Source organism: Vulpes vulpes, chromosome 16 (genome assembly GCF_048418805.1).
Source record: "Vulpes vulpes isolate BD-2025 chromosome 16, VulVul3, whole genome shotgun sequence".
Taxonomy (NCBI): Eukaryota; Metazoa; Chordata; class Mammalia; order Carnivora; family Canidae; genus Vulpes; species Vulpes vulpes.
The window spans coordinates 55,690,269-55,712,332 of record NC_132795.1 but is presented as its reverse complement, the minus strand read 5'-3'; the positions used below and the strand labels follow the sequence as shown (position 1 = coordinate 55,712,332).

At 59.3% G+C, this 22,064-nt stretch overlaps 1 protein-coding gene across 1 annotated transcript in view; it reads left to right on the top strand.

Annotated features, from left to right (window-relative positions):
* Positions 1 to 22,064, top strand: part of CACNA1I (calcium voltage-gated channel subunit alpha1 I) — a 112,834-nt gene that overhangs the window by 71,489 nt on the left and 19,281 nt on the right. The window contains exons 8-22 of the mRNA XM_072742410.1: positions 994 to 1,086; positions 4,384 to 4,696; positions 7,039 to 7,460; positions 14,017 to 14,168; positions 14,795 to 14,980; positions 15,230 to 15,347; positions 16,086 to 16,241; positions 16,708 to 16,801; positions 17,573 to 17,775; positions 18,543 to 19,013; positions 19,264 to 19,364; positions 20,066 to 20,189; positions 20,475 to 20,543; positions 21,099 to 21,283; positions 21,747 to 21,873. Coding sequence (XP_072598511.1) covers positions 994 to 1,086; positions 4,384 to 4,696; positions 7,039 to 7,460; positions 14,017 to 14,168; positions 14,795 to 14,980; positions 15,230 to 15,347; positions 16,086 to 16,241; positions 16,708 to 16,801; positions 17,573 to 17,775; positions 18,543 to 19,013; positions 19,264 to 19,364; positions 20,066 to 20,189; positions 20,475 to 20,543; positions 21,099 to 21,283; positions 21,747 to 21,873 — 2,814 coding nt within the window. The remainder of the gene's footprint in view (positions 1 to 993; positions 1,087 to 4,383; positions 4,697 to 7,038; positions 7,461 to 14,016; positions 14,169 to 14,794; positions 14,981 to 15,229; positions 15,348 to 16,085; positions 16,242 to 16,707; positions 16,802 to 17,572; positions 17,776 to 18,542; positions 19,014 to 19,263; positions 19,365 to 20,065; positions 20,190 to 20,474; positions 20,544 to 21,098; positions 21,284 to 21,746; positions 21,874 to 22,064) is intronic.

Below are 22,064 nucleotides of genomic sequence, written 5' to 3'. Positions count from 1 at the left end.
TCCTGGTGGCGGTGACCACTTGAGCAAAGGCCTGGGTGTAGGGAAGCCCCGGGGGGTGTGCAGAGAGCACTAAGGAGCTGTTTGTTTGGGCAGGGTCTCTCGGATCGTGTTTTTGATCAGTCAGTAAGAAACATTTTATTCAGTGCCCATATTTATATACACTCACAAAGCACTGTTAACTTTACTGGGTGCAAAGGGCTTCATTGCCTTGCATGACCCCAGTGCTCTGCGGAGGACAGGGATGGGGTACGTTGAGGGAACCAGGGCTGTGGGACCTACTGCTCGATGTCTCCGCACCTCAGTTTTTCACCTTGAATGCTGGGTAATAACAGCTTTCTCTTACCATGAGTGGCTGAGGAGAAGAAACTGGATGATGCGAGTGGAGCTGTCAGCCCAGTGTGGAATGAGGGCTAGAGGCCACCTTCCTGCTGCCCTCGGAAGGAAGGATGGGGCTGGGGCGGAGAGTGGTGGCTGAGAAGCCCCAAGGAGATGGGAAGGCCTTACCCAGGTGGCTCTGTGCTCTCTGCCCTGGGGGGCAGTGAGATCGCAGAATTCAGAGCGGCAAGGTGTGATGTGATGTGGTCACAGCCCAGGGGCTCCTGCTCCAGAAGCATGCAAGAGGGTGGTGCTGGGGAGAGCCCGCCACTGGTTGTGCCTAAGGCTGCTCTGCCTCGCACCAGCCTGGGTGTGGGAGACTGGTGGGCGGGGACTCTGGAGCTGGAAGGGCAGGCTGAAGTCTGGGTCCCCACCTTCCTGGCTGTGTGACGGTGGGCAAGTACTCTAACCTCTCCAAACTTCAGTGTCCTCACCCGTGTGCTGAGGGTGAGGCTGGCCCGCCCGTGGAGCCTTGCGGAGTAGGAGAGAGAATGCGGGTAAAGCAGCCTGGCACACGGCAGGGCCTCTGGCTGGGGCTGCATCTGCTGCCTGCCCTGCCTCAGGGTCCTGCCTTCCCTGTCTCAGGCTCACTCCTCCTCTGCTCTGTTGCGGCTGCAGGTGATTACTCTGGAAGGCTGGGTGGAGATCATGTACTATGTGATGGATGCTCACTCCTTCTACAACTTCATCTATTTTATCCTGCTTATCATAGTAAGTGTCAGGGAAACTGGGGCTTTCTGGGCAAGCTCAAGGACCCAGGGACCAGGAAGAGGGTCGGGGGGGGGGGGGGCTCCTCAAAGAACCCCGCAGAGCCAGGAGAGCTGAGTGGGAGGGAGCAGGGGGGAGAAGTTTTTTTAGATTTTATTTTTATGTAATCTCGACACCCAGGGCGGGGTTTAAACTCACAACCCAGAAATCAGGAGTCTAGTGCTCCACTGAGCCAGCCAGGCTCCCCAGGAGGGGCAATTTTTAAATGCCTCCGAGCAGCGGGTGATTGAAGGGACTCGTCAGGGCAGCGGTGGGAAGCATCCATCACTTTCTATTGCTTTCATTTCTCATTTCTGGGCATTTAAGTCCATCTCGTCACTCCCGCTCGTGTTTCTCTGCCTCGTGGTCTCTGGGAGTACGTTCTCCTGACTGCAGCCAGGTGCAGCCCCCAGGATGGAAGCTTCTCTAGGGCCCCAGCTTGCTCCTCTTTTCCGGGAGTGGGAAGAGGAGATGCTCTGAGGCAGAAGTGGGGGGCTGCTTCCCCACGGGGCTCCCTGAAATTCTCAGAGGGATTCGCACCTCTCAGGCAGCTCTGCCTTGTGGGGGTGGCTTGGGGGTGCAGGCAGGGTTCATCTGCCTCACGGAGTAGGGCCCTTCCCCCGCCCAGGCAGCCCTTCCTGCCTTCCCCCACAGTCTGCCCAGAGCGAGCTCATCCACCTTGTCATGCCTGACTGCAGCTTCAGCCACAGCACAATCCCCCAAATGTCAAGGTGATTCACTCCTGGGACAGTCGGTGCTGGCTGGCTCCCTACTGCTGTGAGGCTGGGTTCTCTGGCACCTCGGTGGTAGGAGAGGGCATGCTTGGCTCTCTGGGGCAGCACCCCATTCCGAGCTGGTGGGACCTTGGCCTTGGGGGTTCAGCACAGGCTGGCAGGTGGTGACCTGGGACATACTCGCTGTTGGCTTTGCTCTGATGGCCTTCCTGGGGAAGCTGGGGCCTTGGGCCCCTGAGGAGACACCCAGATGAAAGGAGAGGAGGTCCAGGCTTCGTTCAGCATTGACATTCACCCACTGGTTTGTTCATCTCCCCAGCACAGCCAGGGAAGCCCGCGCTGCATCGGGCCCTGAGCCAAGCATGGGGAACTGAGCAGTGAGGTGGGCCCACCTCTGCTCTTCAGGAGTCAGTTGGGGGGTGGGGGTGGGAATGGGCTACAGCTGGCAGTGACCCGACAGCACCTTAGGAGCTGTGACAGAGGCTGAGGGAGCCCAAAGGAATTCTCTGATCTAGCCAGGAGGAGGGATTCGGGAGTGGGAGGCTTCCTGGAGGAGGTGATACCAGAATTGAGCTTTTAAAGGGCTCAGGGCAGGCAGCTGGGGGAGGGCCTCCTGGGCAGGGGCTGCTTGCAGAGATCTTGAAATGGACAGAATTCTGAGACAGGGGGCCTCAAACCACTGGGGTTGCTAGAGGAGCCTCGAACTTCAGAGCGGGGCTGGAGAATGTGATCTCCTCCTGATAGAGTTGAGGTGGGAATGTGGGGTTGGTAACTCCCAGGGTGACCCAAGACAGGCCCCTTAGCCCCCCGGATCCACAATAAAGTGGGGAATAGTGATGGCACCAAGGCTGATGGGCTCTCAGGAAGATTCGACGAGACAGCCTAAGGCCTGCATGGCCCCTGGCACATAGGAAGTGCTCAATAAATGTGCCCTGCTACTGTTACTGCCGCTGTTATTGGGTCCTAGGTGGCCCCATCACAAGAGAAAGGGCACTGACAGGGGCTGAGGATGCTGAGTTTTTCCAGGCGCTGGGAAGGGTCCAGAGAGCAGAGCCTGAGTGATCATGCTGTCATTTTGCCCTCACGGCCCTGGCCCTGCAGGGCCACCTGCCCATTCTGTTCCTCAGGTGAGGCCCCTGAGCCCCAGTGAGGTGAGAGGTCCTCAGCCCCCAGACTCAGATCTCCAGTACCTCCCCTCCCCTGCACCCCTATAGGAAGAGCTTTAAGCTTGTCTTGCTTGAGCCTTCAGCTTTACAAGGAAGTGGAGTTCCAGAAGGGCTGGGGGAGCTGCTGCCTGGGCTCTGGGGAAGCAGCCGTGGAGGAGGCAGGCTGAATGGAAGCCTGACAGGGGTGAGCGCCCAGAGGGAAGGGTCTGTGGCCTCTCCTTCCTGGTGACCCCTCACACAGGCCTGCATGGAGCAGGGCCCCAGGAGATGCTTGGGGGAAGACATGACCAAGAGAGCCAAGGAGGGGCATCTTCTTACCTGGGGATTTTTCCAGAGTCTTCCAGCCAGGAATTGCCCTCTGCCTGATAACTGCAGAAGCCTAGCTCTCTATTTGTGGCATGGGGGACGGGGCAGGGTTGGGGGGATGGGGGGAGGGGTGAATCCGTGTCTGGGGCCTGGAGGAGAATGAAAAGCCACTCCCCTTGCTGGCAGGGCCTGCTGATCCCATTCAAAGGCTTGGCAAATGCCAGACCCCAGGAGAGGGGTCTGCCCTCTGGAAAGCAGGGCAGGAAGGGCTCTGCTCCCTGTGGTGGCCACTGCAACTGGGCCCCGAGTCCTGAGGTGGCAGGATTCCCAGTACTCACTGGGTAGCCTCTCCCACCTGCTCCCTCCAAGCACGGATACAGCCATACAAGGAAACACTTTCTGAAGGAAGCTTCTCTTGAGTCTGGATGCCCAACTGGATGCCCAAAGCCAAGCCAGAAAGAGGGCAGGGCTTGGGTGGGACTCAGGGCCTGGATGGCCTGAGTGGGGCTGGGCCTTCCTCCCCAGCCTCTGCGCTGGTGAGGCCCTGGCCTGAGGGCCCAGGGGGAGAAGGCTTGGAAGCAGGTGCCGGTGGGGCCCGGGGAGCTGCCTGGGCCCCCACCGTCCTGGGGTCCCGGCCTCCTGCCGGAGCAGGGCCTCAGCAATCTTTTCCTGTCCCTATCTGTGCCCCGTGCCTCTCCGTCTCTCTGGGCCCTCCACCCTCTGCTCCTCTCTCTCCCTGCCTCCTCGTGCCCTCCGCTCCTGTACTCTCTGAGCCTGTGTCACTCCCTCTCCGTGTTTCTCCTGTTGTCTCTCTGCGTTCCTGGCTGTCTGCCTCCTGCCTCTGTCCCGTCCCTCTTTGGTGTCTCGGATCTGTCCCTGCTTCTCCTCTGGTCTTCCTTTCTGCCTCTGTCCCTCTGCTTCTCGCCCCACCTCTGTCCCTCCGGCTCCATCTCTGTACCCCCCTCCCCCACCATTTCTCTTTCTCCTCGTTTCGCTCCCCCCACCAATCTGTCCCCTCTGTTCCTGTCCCTGTCCTCTCCTCCCGTTGGTCACAGGTGGGCTCCTTCTTCATGATCAACCTGTGCCTCGTTGTCATAGCGACCCAGTTCTCGGAGACCAAGCAGCGGGAGCACCGGCTGATGCTGGAGCAGCGGCAGCGCTACCTGTCCTCCAGCACGGTGGCCAGCTACGCGGAGCCCGGCGACTGTTACGAGGAGATCTTCCAGTACATCTGCCACATCCTGCGCAAGGCCAGGCGCCGCGCCCTGGGTCTCTACCAGGCCCTGCAGAGCCGCCGACAGGCCTCGGCCCCGGGGGCACCCACATCCACCAAACCCGGGCCCCACACCAAGGAGCCCAGGCACTACAGTAAGTGGCCGCAACCCCTCCAGGGTGCCCCCCTCCGGCCTCGTGCGTGCCTGTCTCCTCCTTGTGGGCAGAGCCGTCCAGCAGGTGGGGAACCCAGGTCTTCCCTCAGGGGCTCTAGTCACTGCCCTGGTTCCTTCCCCACTTTCCTGACCAACTGCCAGTGAGTGTCTGGCCTGGACTGGCCTCCGGCTGGGGGGACTCGACACCCAGGCCCCTGCAGGAATTCCCTTCCCATCCCAGCGTGTGGTCTTGTGCACTCAGGCTCCACCCTGGGATTCACACTCGAGAGAAGTAAACGCATGTCCATCCCGTCTGGTAAAATCCTAAAACGTCCCCCCACTCAGCCTGCCTACCCCACCACCCACGTGGGCTCCTGCTGCCACCACATGCTTGCCAGCACACCAGAGCAGTGACCACCGGCCACCTGGAATAAAGGGGCTGCGGCCCCCACCCTGCGAAGACATGATGTGTCAGGGACACCTGTGCCATTTTGTGATCTTCTGTCTCCAGACACTCAGGCTCAGAAAGGGCTCTCTGTTCATTTTCTCATCTGTTCTAGAAAACAGTCCCGAGAAGGGGGCACGATCTCTTCGTAACATCCCGTTTTCAAATGGGAAAACTAAGGTCCAGAGAGATGAAGGGAGTCACTTAAGGTCACACAGTGTGTCAGTGACAAAAACAGTATCAGGGACGTCAGAGTTGGGTTTGCTGAGCCGCCTCCAGGGGGAAATGAAGGCTTGGCTCCCACCGGAGGCGCAGCCCCAGCAGGCCCCGCCCCAGCCACTGGGGCTGCAGGCAGCGGGGACTGTACCTCGGACAGCCGGGCCCCTCGGTGGGCCTCGGGCTCCTGCCCTGTGAAGTTGAGGCTGAGGCTCACTTGCAGTGGGAGTCAGCCACCCCCAGGCCCTGCTCCTGCAGCTCTTGCGTCCTGGGAATCTGAGATTCTTGGGAGGCGAGCCGGGGAACTGGTGCTCGGAGCTGCCGCCTACCCATCCTTGGGTGCCAGCCGTCCAGGCGTGGTCTTGGAGGAGGCTCCAGGTGGCCCGTGGGCTGGCCCAGCACGTGGACGGGGGAGCCGGGGTCTGGGCAAGGCTGGCGTGCAGCGTTCCTGGATGACGCAGGGCGGAGCTGCCTGCTGCTGCCCCCAACCCTGTCCAGGGAACCTGTGTGGAGGGAAGCCCAGGGGGCCATCTGGAGGGAGAACTTACTCCCCCCCCCCCCCCCCCCCGCACCCTGGGGACTCCATGCCTTTCTTCTTCCCTGGGAGGCACATTTTAGGGACCCCAACCCCATGAGTGGGTCTGAGCTGGGCTTTGCTGAGATGGTACTGACCCCTGGGCTTCTGGCTGCCTCACCCTGGCTCAGCTCCAGGGGATGAATGAGTCCGAGGGCCTTCTCCGAGGCATTGGGAGATAATTGGAGGCAAGTCTGGAAAGGGATGTTAGGCATTACATATTTTTCTTTCCCTTTAATGTTTTTATTATTATAATTTTCTTGGCTCACACAAGCAAAACACGTTTATTCTAGGAAAATAAAGGCAAACATAAAGAAGAAACCAAACCACCCAGAAAGAATCTTCCTGACACCTCTTCGAAATGGTTCACAGATCACAGAACTCTGGTCCAAGACTGGCCCAAGCTTCTCAAACTCTCCCTGGGGCAGCAAAGGGAATGAAAGCTTCTGCCCCCCACTCCCTGCTGTCCCTCCTGTCAGCACCTCCTGCCTGCTCCCCCAGGACCCAGCCCCAACTCTCAGCTTGTGAGGAGGGCACTCTCAGGGGGCTTCTAGAGCAAGGGTTTGCCCCTGCCCAGGGCTCTGGCCTCCCTCCCTCCCTGGGACACAAGGCCCACATACAGGTGGGAGAATTGGAGATGGAGAGGCCACCTTGCCTCCTTCTGGGGGAGACCATCCTCCCTACCAGCCTGGTTCTTTGAGAGGCTCTTCCTCCGCCATTGTCATCAGCAGGATCGTGGGAGGGCTGGGCCTTGGGCCAGGAAGTGATGGAGCAAGGGCAGATGACAGGCATGTGTGCCCCAGGCATGGCTCCAGGCACCCCACATGCATCCACAGTAGATCCCTCCCCACAGCCCTGCGGGGAGGTGCTCCCAGTCCTGACTTTACAGGGGCAGACAGAGCCCAGAGCCGTAAAGCCAATCCCCTGGGAACCACAGGCCACTGGGCCTCCTGGTGGGGCTGGCGAATCCCAGGCAGAGCCCGAGCCTAGGAGCCTGAAGCTCACACGGGCCTGGGTCTCAGGGTGAGGTGGGCAGGGACTGCCACCTCTGAGACCCCCGAGCCTGTGTAACTGGGGGCGTCACCCCTGCCTTGTGTTTGCTTTGCAGAGCTATGCCCTCAACACAGTCCCCTGGACCCGACGCCCCACACGCTGGTGCAGCCCATCTCTGCCATGCTGGCCTCCGACCCTGCCAGCTGCCCCCGCTGCCAGCATGAGGAGAGCCGGCGGCCCTCGGGCCCGGATAGCACCGACTCGGGCCAGGAGGGCTCGGGCTCTGGTGGCTCAGGTGGCGGCTCGGAGGAGGCCGATGGGGACGGGGCCCGGAGCAGCGAGGATGGGGCCTCCTCAGGGCTGGGGAAGGAGGACGAGGAGGAGAAGGCAGACGGGGCCACCCGGCTGTGTGGGGATGTGTGGCGGGAGACTCGAGCCAAGCTTCGAGGCATCGTGGACAGCAAATACTTCAACCGGGGCATCATGATGGCCATCCTGGTCAACACCGTCAGCATGGGCATCGAGCACCACGAGCAGGCCAGTGGGGGCCGGGCACGGGTGTGGAGGGGGAGGGCTGGGTGCCAAGGCCCAAGCTGGCCCATGCAGCCTGGGCTGTTGAACACTCAGTGTGTCCATCTCCCACCTGCTGGGGACTAGGTCCCATTCATCCCCGGGCCCAGCCCAGGGGAGCGAGGAGCTCTGCGGTCTGCCCGTGGGTGAACGAGTGGGCCAGGGAAGCCACACTAATCCTGGGGCTGCAGGGGTGCAGGTCCCACTCCTTTCTCCTGAGCAGCTCAGCCTGGACACAGGCACCCACAGCTCCTCCCTGTCAATCCCTGCCAGACCTCACTTCCAGGTGTCACTTGTCCCTTCTCCCCCAGACAGCTGGAGTGATCTTTCCTAAGGTGGGGCTCTCCCCGCCCCAGCCTGCCCCAGCCTGCCCCAGCTCCCCATTGCCCTTGGCACAAAATGCAGAGCTTTCTTCTGACAGCCAAGGCTTCTTTGTGGGCAGTGCCTTCAGTGGTGTGTCCTCCTGTCCCCGAGGCCCTCCACACAGCACTGAGGCACTGAGAGTGGCCTCAGGGTTGCCCTGCAAAGACTGTCCCCTGTCTGCCTCCTCTGCCAACCCTGTAGTGTCTTCTGTCCTCAGTGCTGGGCATGTAGATGCAGAGTGGGTGTTGGCTGAGTTGAATGGTGTGTCCCAGGCCCCCTGGGCCATCCACAGAGATACTGCTAGGGCTTTGGGGGTGAGAGGAGTTCAGAGACAGAGTCCCAAGGGGATAGACACGTGGGTGAGGTGGCAGGAGCACAGGGAGGGTGCTATTTATAGGGACACAGGATGGAGGGCCACGGGGGGTTAGCACACACATCCCTAGTACACAGGTCATAGCCTGGGCTGCCAGCCTGCATGACAAGTCCAGTCCTGGCTCTAATTGAAGCAACACTGTTTTCTGGGTCCCCCAGCCCTGGGGTGGGTTCCCTCCCTTGACCTGTACCCCAGCCCTGTGAGGGCACCCCATTTGGCCCTTAGTGACCCTGAAGCCTAGGGAGGGTGTCCCACAGCCAGTGAGGGGTCAGATCTGCACCCACATCTCTCTGTGGCAAGACTGACCCCCCCCCGTAGGGTTTATAACATGGCCCCCCTTTGCATCCCTGCCGCTGTCTCTCGGCACCCGTCCCTGCGCCCTGCGGTGGGCCACACTCTCATTTCCCTCTTCATTAGCTTGCCAAGCGCTGGCTCCATTCAATTTACTTAAATGCGGCCCCTGGGGCTGCGGCGACACTCTGTTCGGAGCTGCTGGTTTGCCAGCCATTCTGGCTTAATTAAAAAGGTCTCTGGGGAGGCCTGGGGGGGAGGGCTCTCTGCAGGGTAAAGCTGGGGAGACAGGCAGCCCAGGACCCCCTTACCCAGGGTTCAGACTTCAGGCCTTTCCTAGCCAGGCCAGCGGTCCTGGAGGGGGGCCCATAGGGGAAGCAGGTGATGTTGGGGTGCTGGCTCTGATTTCTGAGTGGGTGGCACCAAGGGGGCTTGTCACGGTGCTGCTGCAGTAGAGACTGGGCACCGTTCCTGCCAGGGCTTGTGGGAACCAGCTGGCGAGAGCCAATTTTCTAACACTCAGGAGTTTCGAAAGCCTGTTTTTAAACAGTTGGTAGCTTGAAATTGGCTGTGGTGGGAGTATTTACACCATGGAAATTGGCGTACGCTGCAGATCAGGGCTATTTTTCGGAGGCCTGTTTGTCGGGGTTCTCGGGGTCCCAGCCTCTCCCGCTGCCCTGCAGCCTGGCCTCCACCCCACACGCTTCTACCGCTCCTGCATGGGCTCCTTCCCTGGTTCTTCGATGGGCATGCAGGGGGCCTTGGCCTCCCTCAGCCAGCACCTCCATCTGTGAAAGGGGCACCCACACCCTGGGACCCCCAGACCTTTGTCACAGAGTGGCTGGGTGGGTTAATTAGGAAGCCTGGAACATAGTGGGTGCTCACTAGTTTGCAACTCTTTATGAATTTTCTGTTTGAGCCTCACATCACCACCCTAGGACTGAGTTTACCCTCTGCTGTCTGGAGCCTCGAAAAATTAATTAATTAAAGAAAAAGTGAGGAGGAGGGAAAATTTTTTAAAATGTTCTTTTTAAAGCAGCCCCGAGTGGCAGCCATTGTTCTGTAGAGCTCCGTGCAGGGCCTGCTGTGGGCCTGCTGGCATGTTTGCGCCACTCCCCTCGGCTCCCAGACGTGGCTTGGCGGGGAAAGGATCCACCCCCGGGTTTATTCTGAGCAGCCCTGTCTGAGGTGGTGCCTGCAGAGGGAGGTGGCCCAGGGAGAGTGGGGGAAGAACAGGAGAGGAAGGTGGGTGAACATGCACAGCCCCTTTTCTGCAGGGGTGGTGACCATAGAGGGGAGGCATTGTAGGGGCTTGGCAGGGAGCCTGGCATGGCCCTGGGGGTTAGATGGTGCTGAAGTCTGCTCCTCTGAGTAGCCCCAGAGAGGAGGGGGAGGCCCAGGATGGTCTGTGACTGAGGCTATGCGACAAGCAGGTGGGTGGGGTCGGCTTGGGGAGGGTACAGATTCCTCCATCATCACCTGCTGTCATGTGTTAGCACAGTTCTTTCCCTTGTGATCCCTATGGCAACCCAATGGGGCAGGCAAGGCGAGTGTCTTAAAGCCACTGAGCAGGTGGGGAGACTGAGGCTTGCTCCAGTGACACGGTGAGCAATTGTCCAAGCAGGGCTCCAGGATGCTGAGGTGGAGGTTCCACAAAGCCGACAGGAGGCAGTGGGGAGGCCTGGGTGGGGAGGCATTGCTCCTGTGGCAGCCTTTCCATCTCTCGACACTCCCCTGTCTGGGAGCACGACTCCTCCCAAGCTGGGCAAGGCTGCTCTCAGCCCCAGCCTGTCCTGGAAATGGAGGATGGTCACCGGGTGGGATGACAAGAAACAGAGTTGGGCTGAATGGGCAGCAGGGTAGGGCTGCAGGCAGCCTCCTAGGGCAGGCTGGGGCATGTCCACAGGCCCCTGTTCCCCGGGGACTGCATTCAAGGCCTCCAGATCAGTGATTGACTCAAAGCAACTTTATTTTCCCTTCTGCAGCCAGTCTGGGATGACTCTGGGAAGAGGAGGATGGACTAGTGTAGTGCCCAACATTCCAGCTCTGGGGGGCTTAGCGGGGAGAGCCAACATGGGCTGCAGTCCCAGAAGGCTTCCCAGAGGCAGTGGCACTGGAGATGGATCCTGAAGGGTGACTAGGAGTTCCTCAGTGAGACAGAGGAGGGACAGGTACAGTGCCCAGGAGCAATCCCCCAAAGGAATGAGCCCTCAGGAAGGATGTGCACAGAGGGCAGAAGGTAGCCCAGGAGGCTGGGGGTGCTGTCCTTCCACAAAGTGTCTTAAGGCAGGCTTTGTCCTCAAGGCAGCAGGGGGCCACAGAACACTTGCAAGCAGGGCAGAGACAGGTCTGGATTGACCTGGAGCCTCAAGCTGAAGCTGTCAGGGGAGTGGAACAGGCCAGAGGGAATATTCTTCTGATTCAGATTGAGATCTGATTCCACCACTGCCGGGCCTTGGCCTTGGGCAGTCATTTCCCTCTGAGCCTCAGTGTCCACATCTATAAAATGGGGATGCCATAGGGTGACGTTTGAGGTCTAAATGAGATAATTCATGGAAAGTGCTTGGCACTGACTGATGCATGAGAGACACTTAACACCAGCTGCCTTCATTGCCATGGGGTAGTCCCAGGCTCCAGAGCTTCCCGCTGGGGACCCCTGCCCGGTGGGAACCTCATATCCCTGCAGAAATGGCCAGAGGCTGGGCAGCCTGGTGCCACCATGCCTGGTGGGCCAGGAGGAGCGGGCCTCTGTCTCCCTCCACTTGGGCCTCCAGATGGCAGCCCCTCCCTACCCACCCTCCACCCTCCTGCCTCTAGTGGTTTTCTGTCCCTTGTCACCCCCTCTTCCACCGGGTGGGTCTCTGCAGCCTCTGCCTGGTGGTCTGTCTGCCTGCTGCCTCTCACGTTCCTGGCTCCCTCACGCACTCCCACAAGGTCATGATCTTGGTCCTTCCTTACATTTTCACGTGTTTATCTTCCTCTGTCTCATCTCTCCACACCCTGTCTTTGCCTCTCATTCCCCGCGCCCATATTTGTCTGTCTGTCCATCTTCCTCATGGCCTCCCTGTGCATCTTCACATACCCTCCCACCTCCAGTCTCACGGTACAGAATAGTCCATGTTCTCCTGTCTCCTGCTCGCTGTCTCTCTCTCCCAGAAAATTGCTTGCAGGAGTGATGGATGGTCCATTAGAGAAAGATTAACAGGTGTGCGCTCGACTAGAGAAACAGCTGCTGGGAGTGGGGGGGCACCGGGGGCCAGCGGGTGACCTTTCCAGAGAGTGGTGGCTCCGCATCAGTTGCGGGCGGGAGCGTTGTGTGGCCCGGAGCGGGTGATCGTCATTAAGGACTGTCAGCAGCCACGTTTTCCATCTCTGCTGTCATCATTTTGGCGGGCTGGGAAATTGGTGGCTCCGAGCTGCATCTGGGCCCTGCCTCAGCCGGGGATGCAGGGCCCCGGCCGCTCCCCACCAAGGGCCCCTCTCAGGGTCCCACTCCTCTTTCGGCCCATTTTGTGAGTCAAATGTGATTACGATGGAAATGGGGCCTCCTCCTTTTATCTGGGCTTGAGAGGAGCTGGCAGTTTTATTAGGTTTCCCAGGCACTGGTCGGAAGTGGGCGGTTGGATTATTATTATGTTCCGCCCTTTTTTCCTTTTAACCCAAATGGAATCACACTCAGGCCCCTGCGGTGCCCTGTCACCTGGTGGAGGGGCTGGGGTGGGGGCGAGGCCAATGGCTGGCATCTCTCCCCCCTCTCCACTCTTGCTCTGGCTGGTCCCTCTGCCTAGACACCTTCTCTTCTCCTCCCTGTCGCTGGGCTCCCCCTCTCAGCTTTGAGGTCTCTGCTGAGATGTCACTTCCTCCAGGCAGCTGCTCCTGACTGAAGGATCACTGTTCCTTAAAGCACCCTCAACTTTTCTCTGTGTTTAGCACGAACCGACTGTTGGTCAGCTTGGGTGTTGGGCTTTGCCAGCAGAGCCCGCGCTTCCTGGGGACAGGGGCAATGTCCTGATGCTTTCACCACCGGCCGCCCTGGGTACACACGCCCAGCCCGTGGTGAACACTCTGCAGGCCGTGGAATGCGTGAACTATGGGAACGGAGGGAGGTGCGGGTGGATGAGTTCTGGTGGGCTTTCCATGTGTCGCCGCAGAGCAGTTAGGGGTCTGATTCTGTGGCTCTGTGGCATCCTGACCGGGTGGCTCAGAGCAAGGCAGCTCACTTCTCTGAGCCTCAGGGTCCTTATCTGTGAAACAGAGACTCCAGCAGCGGCCTCGCAGATGGTGGGAGGTGTCGGCAATTGTGGGGTGTCGAGCTCAGCACGGGCATGTGGTCAGGCCTCCCCTTCTCCGTGACTCGGGTGGGAGCAACCTGACTCCTTGGTGGGCAGAAACCAGACACCTCACAGTCCCCGAGGGCTCACGGAGGAGAGGAGCTGGAGCCCTCCCTGTATGGTGCTCAGTGGAGAAGTCCGGAATGAATATCATCTTATTGCACCTCCTTGTTTTATGAATGAAGACACTGCTGTGGGGAAGGGGTGGCCCTGGAACCCTGTCTCCTAGTCATGGCCCATAATGTGGCCTGTTTTATATACCAGTGTCACTCAGATGGTTCCATTTGTAGAGGTGTCACCTGCTGGCTAAAAACTAGGAGGTAATCAGTTCTGGGGTCAGAGTGTGGCTGTCTGGCCAGAGGTACCAGTCTCCATCTGACCAGCTGGTGACTTTAACCCTTGACCACTCTGGGCTCTAGTGTCTTCCACTGAGAAGTGTGTGAAGGAAGTCCCATTGACCGCAGTGATCTCCAGCCACCCACAGTCCTGAGATAACCATTGCTGGGGAATGAGAGCGTGGGGAGGGCTCAGTAGGGGGGTCTGCATAGCCAGGGGTTAAGGGGAGAAGCCTTGGAGCCAGGCTGCCTGAGTTCAGATCCTGGCTCTGCCCCTTCCCTGCTCCACAGCCGAAGGCAGAGGGCTGGCTTTCCCTGAACCTGCTTCCTCATCTGCAAAATGGGCTCTTGTGTGGGATTAAGGGACATGATGCTTGTAAAGTTCAGAGAACAGGTCCTGCATGTGGTAAGTGCAGGGGAAAACAGGAGGTTTCCCGCAACGACTAGCCTGTTTTCTTGCCTTGCTCTGCATCTAGCCATGTGACCATAAGTCAGCTTCTCACATTGTATCCTGATCTGTAAAGTGGGTGTCACGATAGCTCCCTCAGTGCATAGTACCAGCATCATTTCCAACTGTGTGGAAGGTCAGCCCGGTGGGTCCCACCAGCTCAGTGGACTCTTAGGACAGCAGAGATGCAGCAGAGCTATACGGTTCTTGTGCGCTGTTGTGTTCCAGCAAGGACTCTGACTGCCAGGTCACGCAGCCAGGGTGACAGAGCCAGGCCTCCCTGCCTCCCTGGGAGGCCTGGAGCCCATGGGCATCCAAAGAGGATCCATGGATGTGCTCTGGTCTGACAGGGTCCCTGTCCCCTGTCCCAATGCCTCCATAGCCCGAGGAGCTGACCAACATCCTAGAGATCTGCAACGTGGTCTTCACCAGCATGTTCGCCCTAGAGATGCTCCTGAAGCTGGCTGCCTTTGGGCTCTTCGACTACCTGCGCAACCCTTACAACATTTTTGACAGCATCATCGTTATCATCAGGTGCTGCCTCTGCCCCCAGCAGGCTGCGGGCCCAGAAGCTGAGTGGGGGAGGAGGGGAATCTAATGCACTGACCCCGGCAGTAAACAATGTGTGTAAAAGCACAAAGGAATTCAATTATATCCAAACACAGTTACCAAATATTTAAAAATTTGTCATTCGGTACTATACTGGCTTCTAGATTAATGCATTAAATAGCAAGACGTAACAGCAGGTCTTGTGACTACCATCACTCCAAAGAAAGGATGGGTATAAATAATATTTGGAAATATGTACATCGACGGTTATAGAAACACATTCGCAATTTTGACTGGTCAAAAAGTCATAGGGACTGCTAATTCTCTGTGGCTTGTTTGCGTTCCTAACCAAAAAAAATTTAAATCTCAAAAAGAGGTCAGTGGGTAGACCCTCCTGAATTTAAGCCATAGACTTCTTGTGTGGGGGGGTGCCCGTGGACTCACAGCATGCCCTGCAGCAGCAACGCCCCGTGAAACATGTTATTCATGGGATGAATGAATGAAGCTCTCCGTCTCTCCATCCTCCCTGACCCCCCTTTGCTCCTCTCCTCCCCGCCCTCTGCTGAACCCTCCTGCCTCTCTCCTCCCTGCCCCCACTTGCCCCCTCCCAGCATCTGGGAGATCGTGGGGCAGGCGGACGGCGGCCTGTCGGTGCTGCGGACCTTCCGGCTGCTGCGGGTGCTGAAGCTGGTGCGCTTCATGCCCGCGCTGCGGCGCCAGCTGGTGGTGCTCATGAAGACCATGGACAACGTGGCCACCTTCTGCATGCTGCTCATGCTCTTCATTTTCATCTTCAGGTGAGCCCTGCTCACCCTGGGGACCACATGTGTGAGGGGGCCTGGGGGCGCATGGCTGGTCCAGCTTCTCCAGGCAACACTCTGGATGTGGGTGTGAATCCCTGATGGCTCCGGGCGAGTACTGCCCTCTGAGCTTCAGGGTTCGTTTCTGTAAAATGGAACCAGTGCGGCCCCTGCCACCTTACTGGGTGGTTCTGAGGATGAAACAAGGCGGGCAGGCCCCTTGAGCCACCTCCATTCCTCCCTCAGCATCCTTGGGATGCACATCTTTGGCTGCAAATTCAGCCTCCGTACGGACACAGGAGACACTGTCCCCGACAGGAAGAACTTTGACTCCTTGCTGTGGGCCATCGTCACGGTGTTCCAGGTGAGCGACAGCACATGTTCATGTGTGTCAGGAGAAGGGGTTTCTCCCAGGACCGCTGCTTGGATTGCCTTTCAGAGGTGGCCCCTTGGGGAGTCCAGAGAAGAGGGATGGCCTGCCAGGGAGGCCCCTCCACTCCAGCCTCCAGCAGACAGGTCCAGGTCCAGGGTCAAGCTGACATTGCACTTGCTCTGGGAGCTGGAGTGACCGCATGGTGCCCATCCCTGCCCCTCCACTTCCACCCCAAGACTTGGGCACCTTGGGATTCTCCTCCAAGACTATTTATTCACATATAACCTAGACTTGGTTGAATGAGTGTGCACGCCAAGGGCTGTCACATGGTGCGGGGTTGGGGGGCAGGAGGAGGAAGGGTGGGCTCGAGGAAGGGTGGGGGCGAGGGGAGGGACAAGCAGAAAGTGTATGGAGAGGTTGGGGCTGAGGGAACAGCCAGGAAGGAGCACCCAGCGGTGCAGAGAGAGTCAGAGCAGGAGTGTGGGTTGTGCCCGGGCCGGGACCAGCGGGCAGAGCCATGTGTGTGAGCGAGGGGCGGAGGCTGTGCCAGGTGGGTCAGTGTAGTACAAGGTCCCTGGGTGTCCCCAAACATGTGTAAGGAGATGCTATAGGTGTGCATGGGCTGCAGCATGCCTGTAGCTCTGCCACTCAGTGGATTCCATCTGCCTTGGGCCGGGCTGGGGCCTAGGGATACTCCAGGATTGAACTCTGTTCCCCCTTCCCTCACAGATTCTCACCCAGGAGGACTGGAACGTTGTCCTCTACAATGGCATGGCCTCCACCTCCCCCTGGGCCTCCCTCTATTTTGTCGCCCTCATGACCTTCGGCAACTACGTGCTCTTCAACCTCTTGGTGGCCATCCTGGTGGAGGGCTTCCAGGCCGAGGTGACTGCAGCCCAGGCAGAGGAAGCACCCCCGTGGGGCCTGTACCAGACTGGGGGAGGGGACTGGGTGGAGGAGGATTTCAACTCAAACGTCTAGCAGGTCACAAGTTCCCAAGGAAGGGTTGCCAATTAGGTGGTGAGCTTCCTATCGCAGGAAGCATGCAAATAAAGACTGCATCTCCAATCCCTGCCTCTCCCCCAGGAGTGTAGGACTAGATCTCTCCATTTCTGAAATTCTAAAGCCCCTAAGATCTAGATCCTGCATCCTCCATTCTCTGAGGCTTAGGGGATCCTTGCAGTCAGGCAGATGTGGGTTTATGGCCAAGGTCCTCGTTAGCTTCTCGCTTTCCTTTTCTGAGCCTCAGTTTCCCTACCTGTAAAATGGGGGTGAAACACCCATTTAACAATTCGGGAGGGAGGGAAGGGCTGAGCCAACCTGCATTCCAACAAGAGGAATGGTCTCCCAGGGTGACGCCAATCGCTCCTACTCGGACGAGGACCAGAGCTCATCCAACATGGAAGATTTTGACAAGCTTCAGGAGGGCCTGGATGGCAGTGGAGGTAAAGAGGTCCCTACTGTCATCAGGACCAGGGCCAGGACCCTTCCCCAGAGATCCAGGTGGGCAGAGGGCACAGCATCGGGCTTCCCCTCGAGCCCAGGCTCCGTGACTGCTAACTCTCTGTGGTCGGTTTACAATGGAAGGAAATAGGCAAAGGCCCCAAAGAGGTCAGTGACTTTCCAGCCCTCTGAATTCTAGCCACAGAGGGAGCTGCAGTTCACACCCCTCCAACTGTGTGGCCTGTTGGGAAGAGCCTCGGACCTCAGGACACCTGGGTTCTGGTCCTATTGGCACCATGCGGCAGCTTGGAACAGGTCTGCCCTGCCCAGGGCCAGTGTCCACCTTGGTAACTGGGCCGGACCATCTTCGCCTTGCTTTCTGAAGTGGGCCCAGGAGTGAGGTTCCCATGCTGGGTGAAGCTAGGGGCTGGCTCTGAACGCAGCAGGCAGGGGATCCACTCATCCAAAGAGAAGTAACGATGTATAGGATTGTGGGGTCACCGTACTGTACACCTGAAACTAATACACGCTTGTATGTTAACTAAACTGAACTAAAGTAAAGAATTTAATTTAAAAAAAAAATAGGCAAGCTGAGAGCTCTCCAGGAAGGGTGGAGAGGCATGTGATGTGGAGGTCTAATGGGAAGGTGGAGGAAGACCTATTTCTCCCAGAAAGACTATTTCTGTTCCCATCCTTGTTTCTTTGTCTTATGAATTCTTTTGCTCTAGTTGTTTTTGTTTGCCCCTCCTTCTGTCTCCATCTCACCCCTCCAGATCCCAAGCTCTGCCCAATCCCCATGACCCCCAATGGGCACCTGGACCCCAATCTCCCGCTGGGTGGACATCTGGGCCCTGCCGGAGCTGCAGCACCTGCCCCCCGCCTCTCACTGCAGCCAGACCCCGTCCTGGTGGCCCTGGGCTCCCGCAAGAGCAGTGTCATGTCACTGGGCAGGATGAGTTATGACCAGCGCTCCCTGGTGAGTCCTTGTGGGGTGCTCTGGATGGGTGCTCCCTGCTGGGATGTATGGTGAGGGCCCTTGGAGAGAAGTGCCTGTCAGTTCAGCCTCAGACTGATACCCTGGTTTGGGGAACCAGACTCTCTAGCTAGTACCGGGCAGGGACCATGTCTGTTATACTCCTGGGTTCCCAGTGCCAGAGTAGTACCTGGCAACAAAGAATGAATGAGTGTATGTATGTGTAGTGCAAGTAAGTCTGGTATGAAGAATTAAAAAATGTTTTTTTAAATTTATCTCTATGAGAGAGAGAGCACATGGGCCAGTGAAATCACAAGCAGGGGGAGGGGCAGAGGGAGAGGGAGAAGCAGACTCCCTCTTGAGCAGGGAGCCCAAGGTGGGGCTTGGAGAATTGGGTTTTTATCTTGGCCCCAATGCATAGGGTAAAGAGCCGTACTTTGGGGTCAGGCATACCAGAGCTCAAATCTGGCCTCTGCCACCTTCAAGCTGTGTGATCACGCGCAAGTGACAGTCCTCTCTGAACCGTTTTTGCTTACCTGTAAAATGGGAAGAGCACCCTAACCTGCTGCAGCTTCCGCAAGGGAAGTGAGGCGGCAGGAGGAGATGTAAGCACACCCTCGAGGCTGTGCATGGAGGAGAGCTGGGCGGGAGGAGCCCTGGAGCCCAGCCTCCTGGGCACCCCCTAGGCAGGCGGGTGGCCGTGCAGCGGGTGTGCAGGCTAGGCTGCCTCCGTCACAGCAGGGGCTGCGTGTGCGGTGGCTTCCTTCCAGTCCAGCTCCCGGAGCTCCTACTACGGACCGTGGGGCCGCAGCGGGGCCTGGGCCAGCCGCCGCTCCAGCTGGAACAGCCTCAAGCACAAGCCGCTGTCGGCCGAGCACGAGTCCCTGCTGTCGGCGGAGCGCGGTGGCGGCCCCCGGGCCTGCGAGGGCGCCAGGGACGAGGGGCCGCCGCGGGCCGCGCCGCCGCATGCGCCGCACGCCCACCACGTGCACCACGGCCCCCACGCGGCGCACCGGCACCGCCACCACCGCCGGACACTGTCCCTCGACACCAGAGACTCGATGGACCTGGCCGAGCTGGTGCCCGCCGTGGGCGCCCACCCCCGGGCGGCCTGGAGGGCGGTGGGCCCGGCCCCCGGGCACGAGGACTGCAATGGCAGGATGCCCAGCATCGCCAAGGACGTCTTTACCAAGATGGATGACCGTCGGGATCGCGGGGAGGACGAGGAGGAGATCGACTACGTGAGTGGGGGCGGGCCCGGGGGGGGGGGGGCCGGGGGCCCGGGGGCGGGGCTAGCGCGGGACCGAGCAGGGGCGGGGCTGGCACAACCCGCCCAGGCCGACTTCCCCCCAGCCCTGGGTGAGGGTTCTGGTCTCGCTGGAGAGTTCACAGGTCGTCCAGTGACCCCAGTCTGGTATACGGCTGGGGTGGGCGGCGATGGGCAGCCCTGCGCAGCGCTGACCCCGCCGCACTCCATCCTCACCCTGCCAGACCCTGTGCTTCCGCGTCCGCAAGATGATCGACGTCTACAAGCCTGACTGGTGCGAGGTCCGCGAGGACTGGTCTGTCTACCTCTTCTCCCCCGAGAACAGGTGGGCAAGGCCGGGCTTGGTGTGAGGTTAGAGCAGGGGGTTAGAGCAGGGGGTTGGCATGTCTGGGAGGGAGAGATTCCTGCCAAGCCAGGCAAGACTATTGGTGGCAGCTCTGCAGGGGAGGGGGAGGATCTAGGTGTTCACTGGCGGGCTCTTGCTGGGCCCTTCCCTTCGCTAGTCTAGGCCATTCCTGTGCTGGCGCCAGGTTGGACAAATCCGCAAGTAGCCTGGGGTGCTCACAACTGGAGGGGGCTTCAGTTGGCCTCCTGGAGGAGGAGGTCTTTGTACTGGGTTTGGGAGGCAGATGGCATTCCAATAGGTGAGGCAGGGTTGTGAAGAGGTGGAGACTGGTCCAACCTGAGGGAAGGCCCCGGGGGGCAGAAGCTGAGGGTATTGGGCAGTGTGTCTGAGTGGCTGGAGGTTAGGGCTCAGAGATCTATCTGAACCAGTGTTTGGAAGGCCTTGAGTGCTAGGGCAAGGTCGATGCCCTTTATCCTGTGGTGCCAATTTCTGCCGTGAGCTCAGGGGAGGCAGCTCCACAAGCAGATACGAAGCCACCACCTGTAGTGTGGCCAGAGAAGAGAGATGTCAGCTCCTTTAGGCCATCCTAGTCTCCATGTGTGCCTGGGCCCTGTGCCTTTTTCTTGGCCGGGGAACAGGGCAAACTGACACTCAGGTGGTGCCCTGCCCACCCCGCGCAGGTTCCGAGTCCTGTGTCAGACCATCATCGCCCACAAGCTCTTCGACTATGTGGTCCTGGCCTTCATCTTTCTCAACTGCATCACCATCGCCCTGGAGAGGCCCCAGATCGAGGCTGGCAGCACTGTGAGTGGCTGCAGCCTTTGGGCAGGGCAAGGGACGGGGCAGCAGGCAGGCCACCAGGGCCTGCACTGGGACATTTGTGCCGGGCTCCAGGGTTGAGAGAGCTCCGCCAGGCTCAACACCAAGCATCACGGAAGGAGGTGGGGTAGGAGCTTGCTTCTGGAAAGGGGGATGCCACCTGAGACTGTGCAGTAGCAGCAGGGTCCTCCTTGGCTGAAGGCAAGAGGCTGACCAGGTGGCAGGGCAGCTCTGGGAGCCCCTGGACCCATGGTAGCTCTCTTTTTTCAGGAACGCATCTTCCTCACTGTGTCGAACTACATCTTCACAGCCATCTTTGTAGGCGAGATGACGCTGAAGGTAGCTCCAGGCTTCACCTGGGACCCTCTCCCAACCCCCGCTTGGGGCTTCTGGCTCTGGGCCAGCCTCTCCAAAAGTTTGTCACTCACCTGCCCATCAGCCACATTCCACAGGAGCCGGGAGGCCCACCCCTTCAGGTCCCAGCCCCCAGGTTGGGCTGGAGGGACCCAGAGGGGGTCAGCCATGTCCTCACCCTCCAGGAGCTCAGGTCCCTCGAGAAAGGCTAATGCAGGGAAACATTTACAGTGTAACGGAAGCACCTGCTGGAGGTGTTGGGGGCCGGGGGAAGCATTCCTTCCCGGGTGCTTCCCAGAGTCCTTGGCTTTGAGTTGGGCTTGCCAGACGTGCGGGGAGCAGGGAACAGGGAGGCCTGCTGGGCCTGTGTTTCTGGGAGCGGTGGGGCACGTGTCCCCTGCCAGACCGCCCAGCCCTCTACCCGCTGCTCCCCACCAGCCCCTCCGGGCCTTGCCCCGCCCCCTCGCTGAGGCTGCCCACACACCGCCCCGCCCACATCGCCAGGTGCGCGGCTGACTCCGCCCATCGCCCCGCCCCCAGGTGGTCTCGCTGGGCCTGTACTTCGGGGAGCAGGCCTACCTGCGCAGTAGCTGGAATGTGCTGGACGGCTTCCTCGTCTTCGTGTCCATCATCGACATCGTGGTTTCCGTGGCCTCAGCGGGGGGAGCCAAGATCCTAGGGGTCCTTCGGGTCCTGCGGCTCCTGCGCACCCTACGCCCCCTGCGGTGAGGACTTCTCCCCTTCATATGGGGGGGACTCTGCTCAGTCTAGTGAAGCTCCCAGGGTCTACGTGGACCCCTCACTCTGGCTCTCCGTGTGCACTCAGTCCTCTGATAGCACATGTTAGATTAGTGGGGACAGGAACCAGGCTGTTGATGCTGCTTCTGGAGGAGGAGCCTGGAGACCCTGGGGGGAGAGGGGGTGCTGGAAAGGTGAGGCTGAAGGTGGCCCCCAGGACTCTACCCACTTTCTGTGTGGCCTTGGCTGACTCACTGCCATCTCTGGCTTTCTGTCTTTAGATGATGGTGTGGTGTGGACCCCAAGGGAACAAGGTTAGGGCATAGTGCACTGCTGTGCATGTGGATCTGGGGTCTGGGGTTCTCTGCCCTGGTGACTCTAGGCAAAGTGGGTGCTATCTCCAGACATGGCTGTGGGCTCACGGTGCCTCTGGCCCTTGTCTGCCTCCAGTGTCATCAGCCGAGCTCCTGGTCTGAAGCTGGTGGTGGAGACACTTATCTCTTCCCTCAAGCCCATTGGCAACATCGTCCTCATCTGCTGTGCCTTCTTCATCATCTTCGGCATTCTGGGTGTGCAGGTGAGGGATGCTCAGGCTGGGCAGGCACTGGGGTGAGTTTCGTAGTCAGGGAAGAGGCTCCACATTTCTTTTCAATCTGGGGGCTCAGGTGACCCTGGCAGAGCATGCATGTCCCTGCCTGTGGTGAGCTCCAAGTCCAGGGAGAGGGGGACACAGACTTAAATGTCTGAGCACAAAGAAGGGTAAGTGGG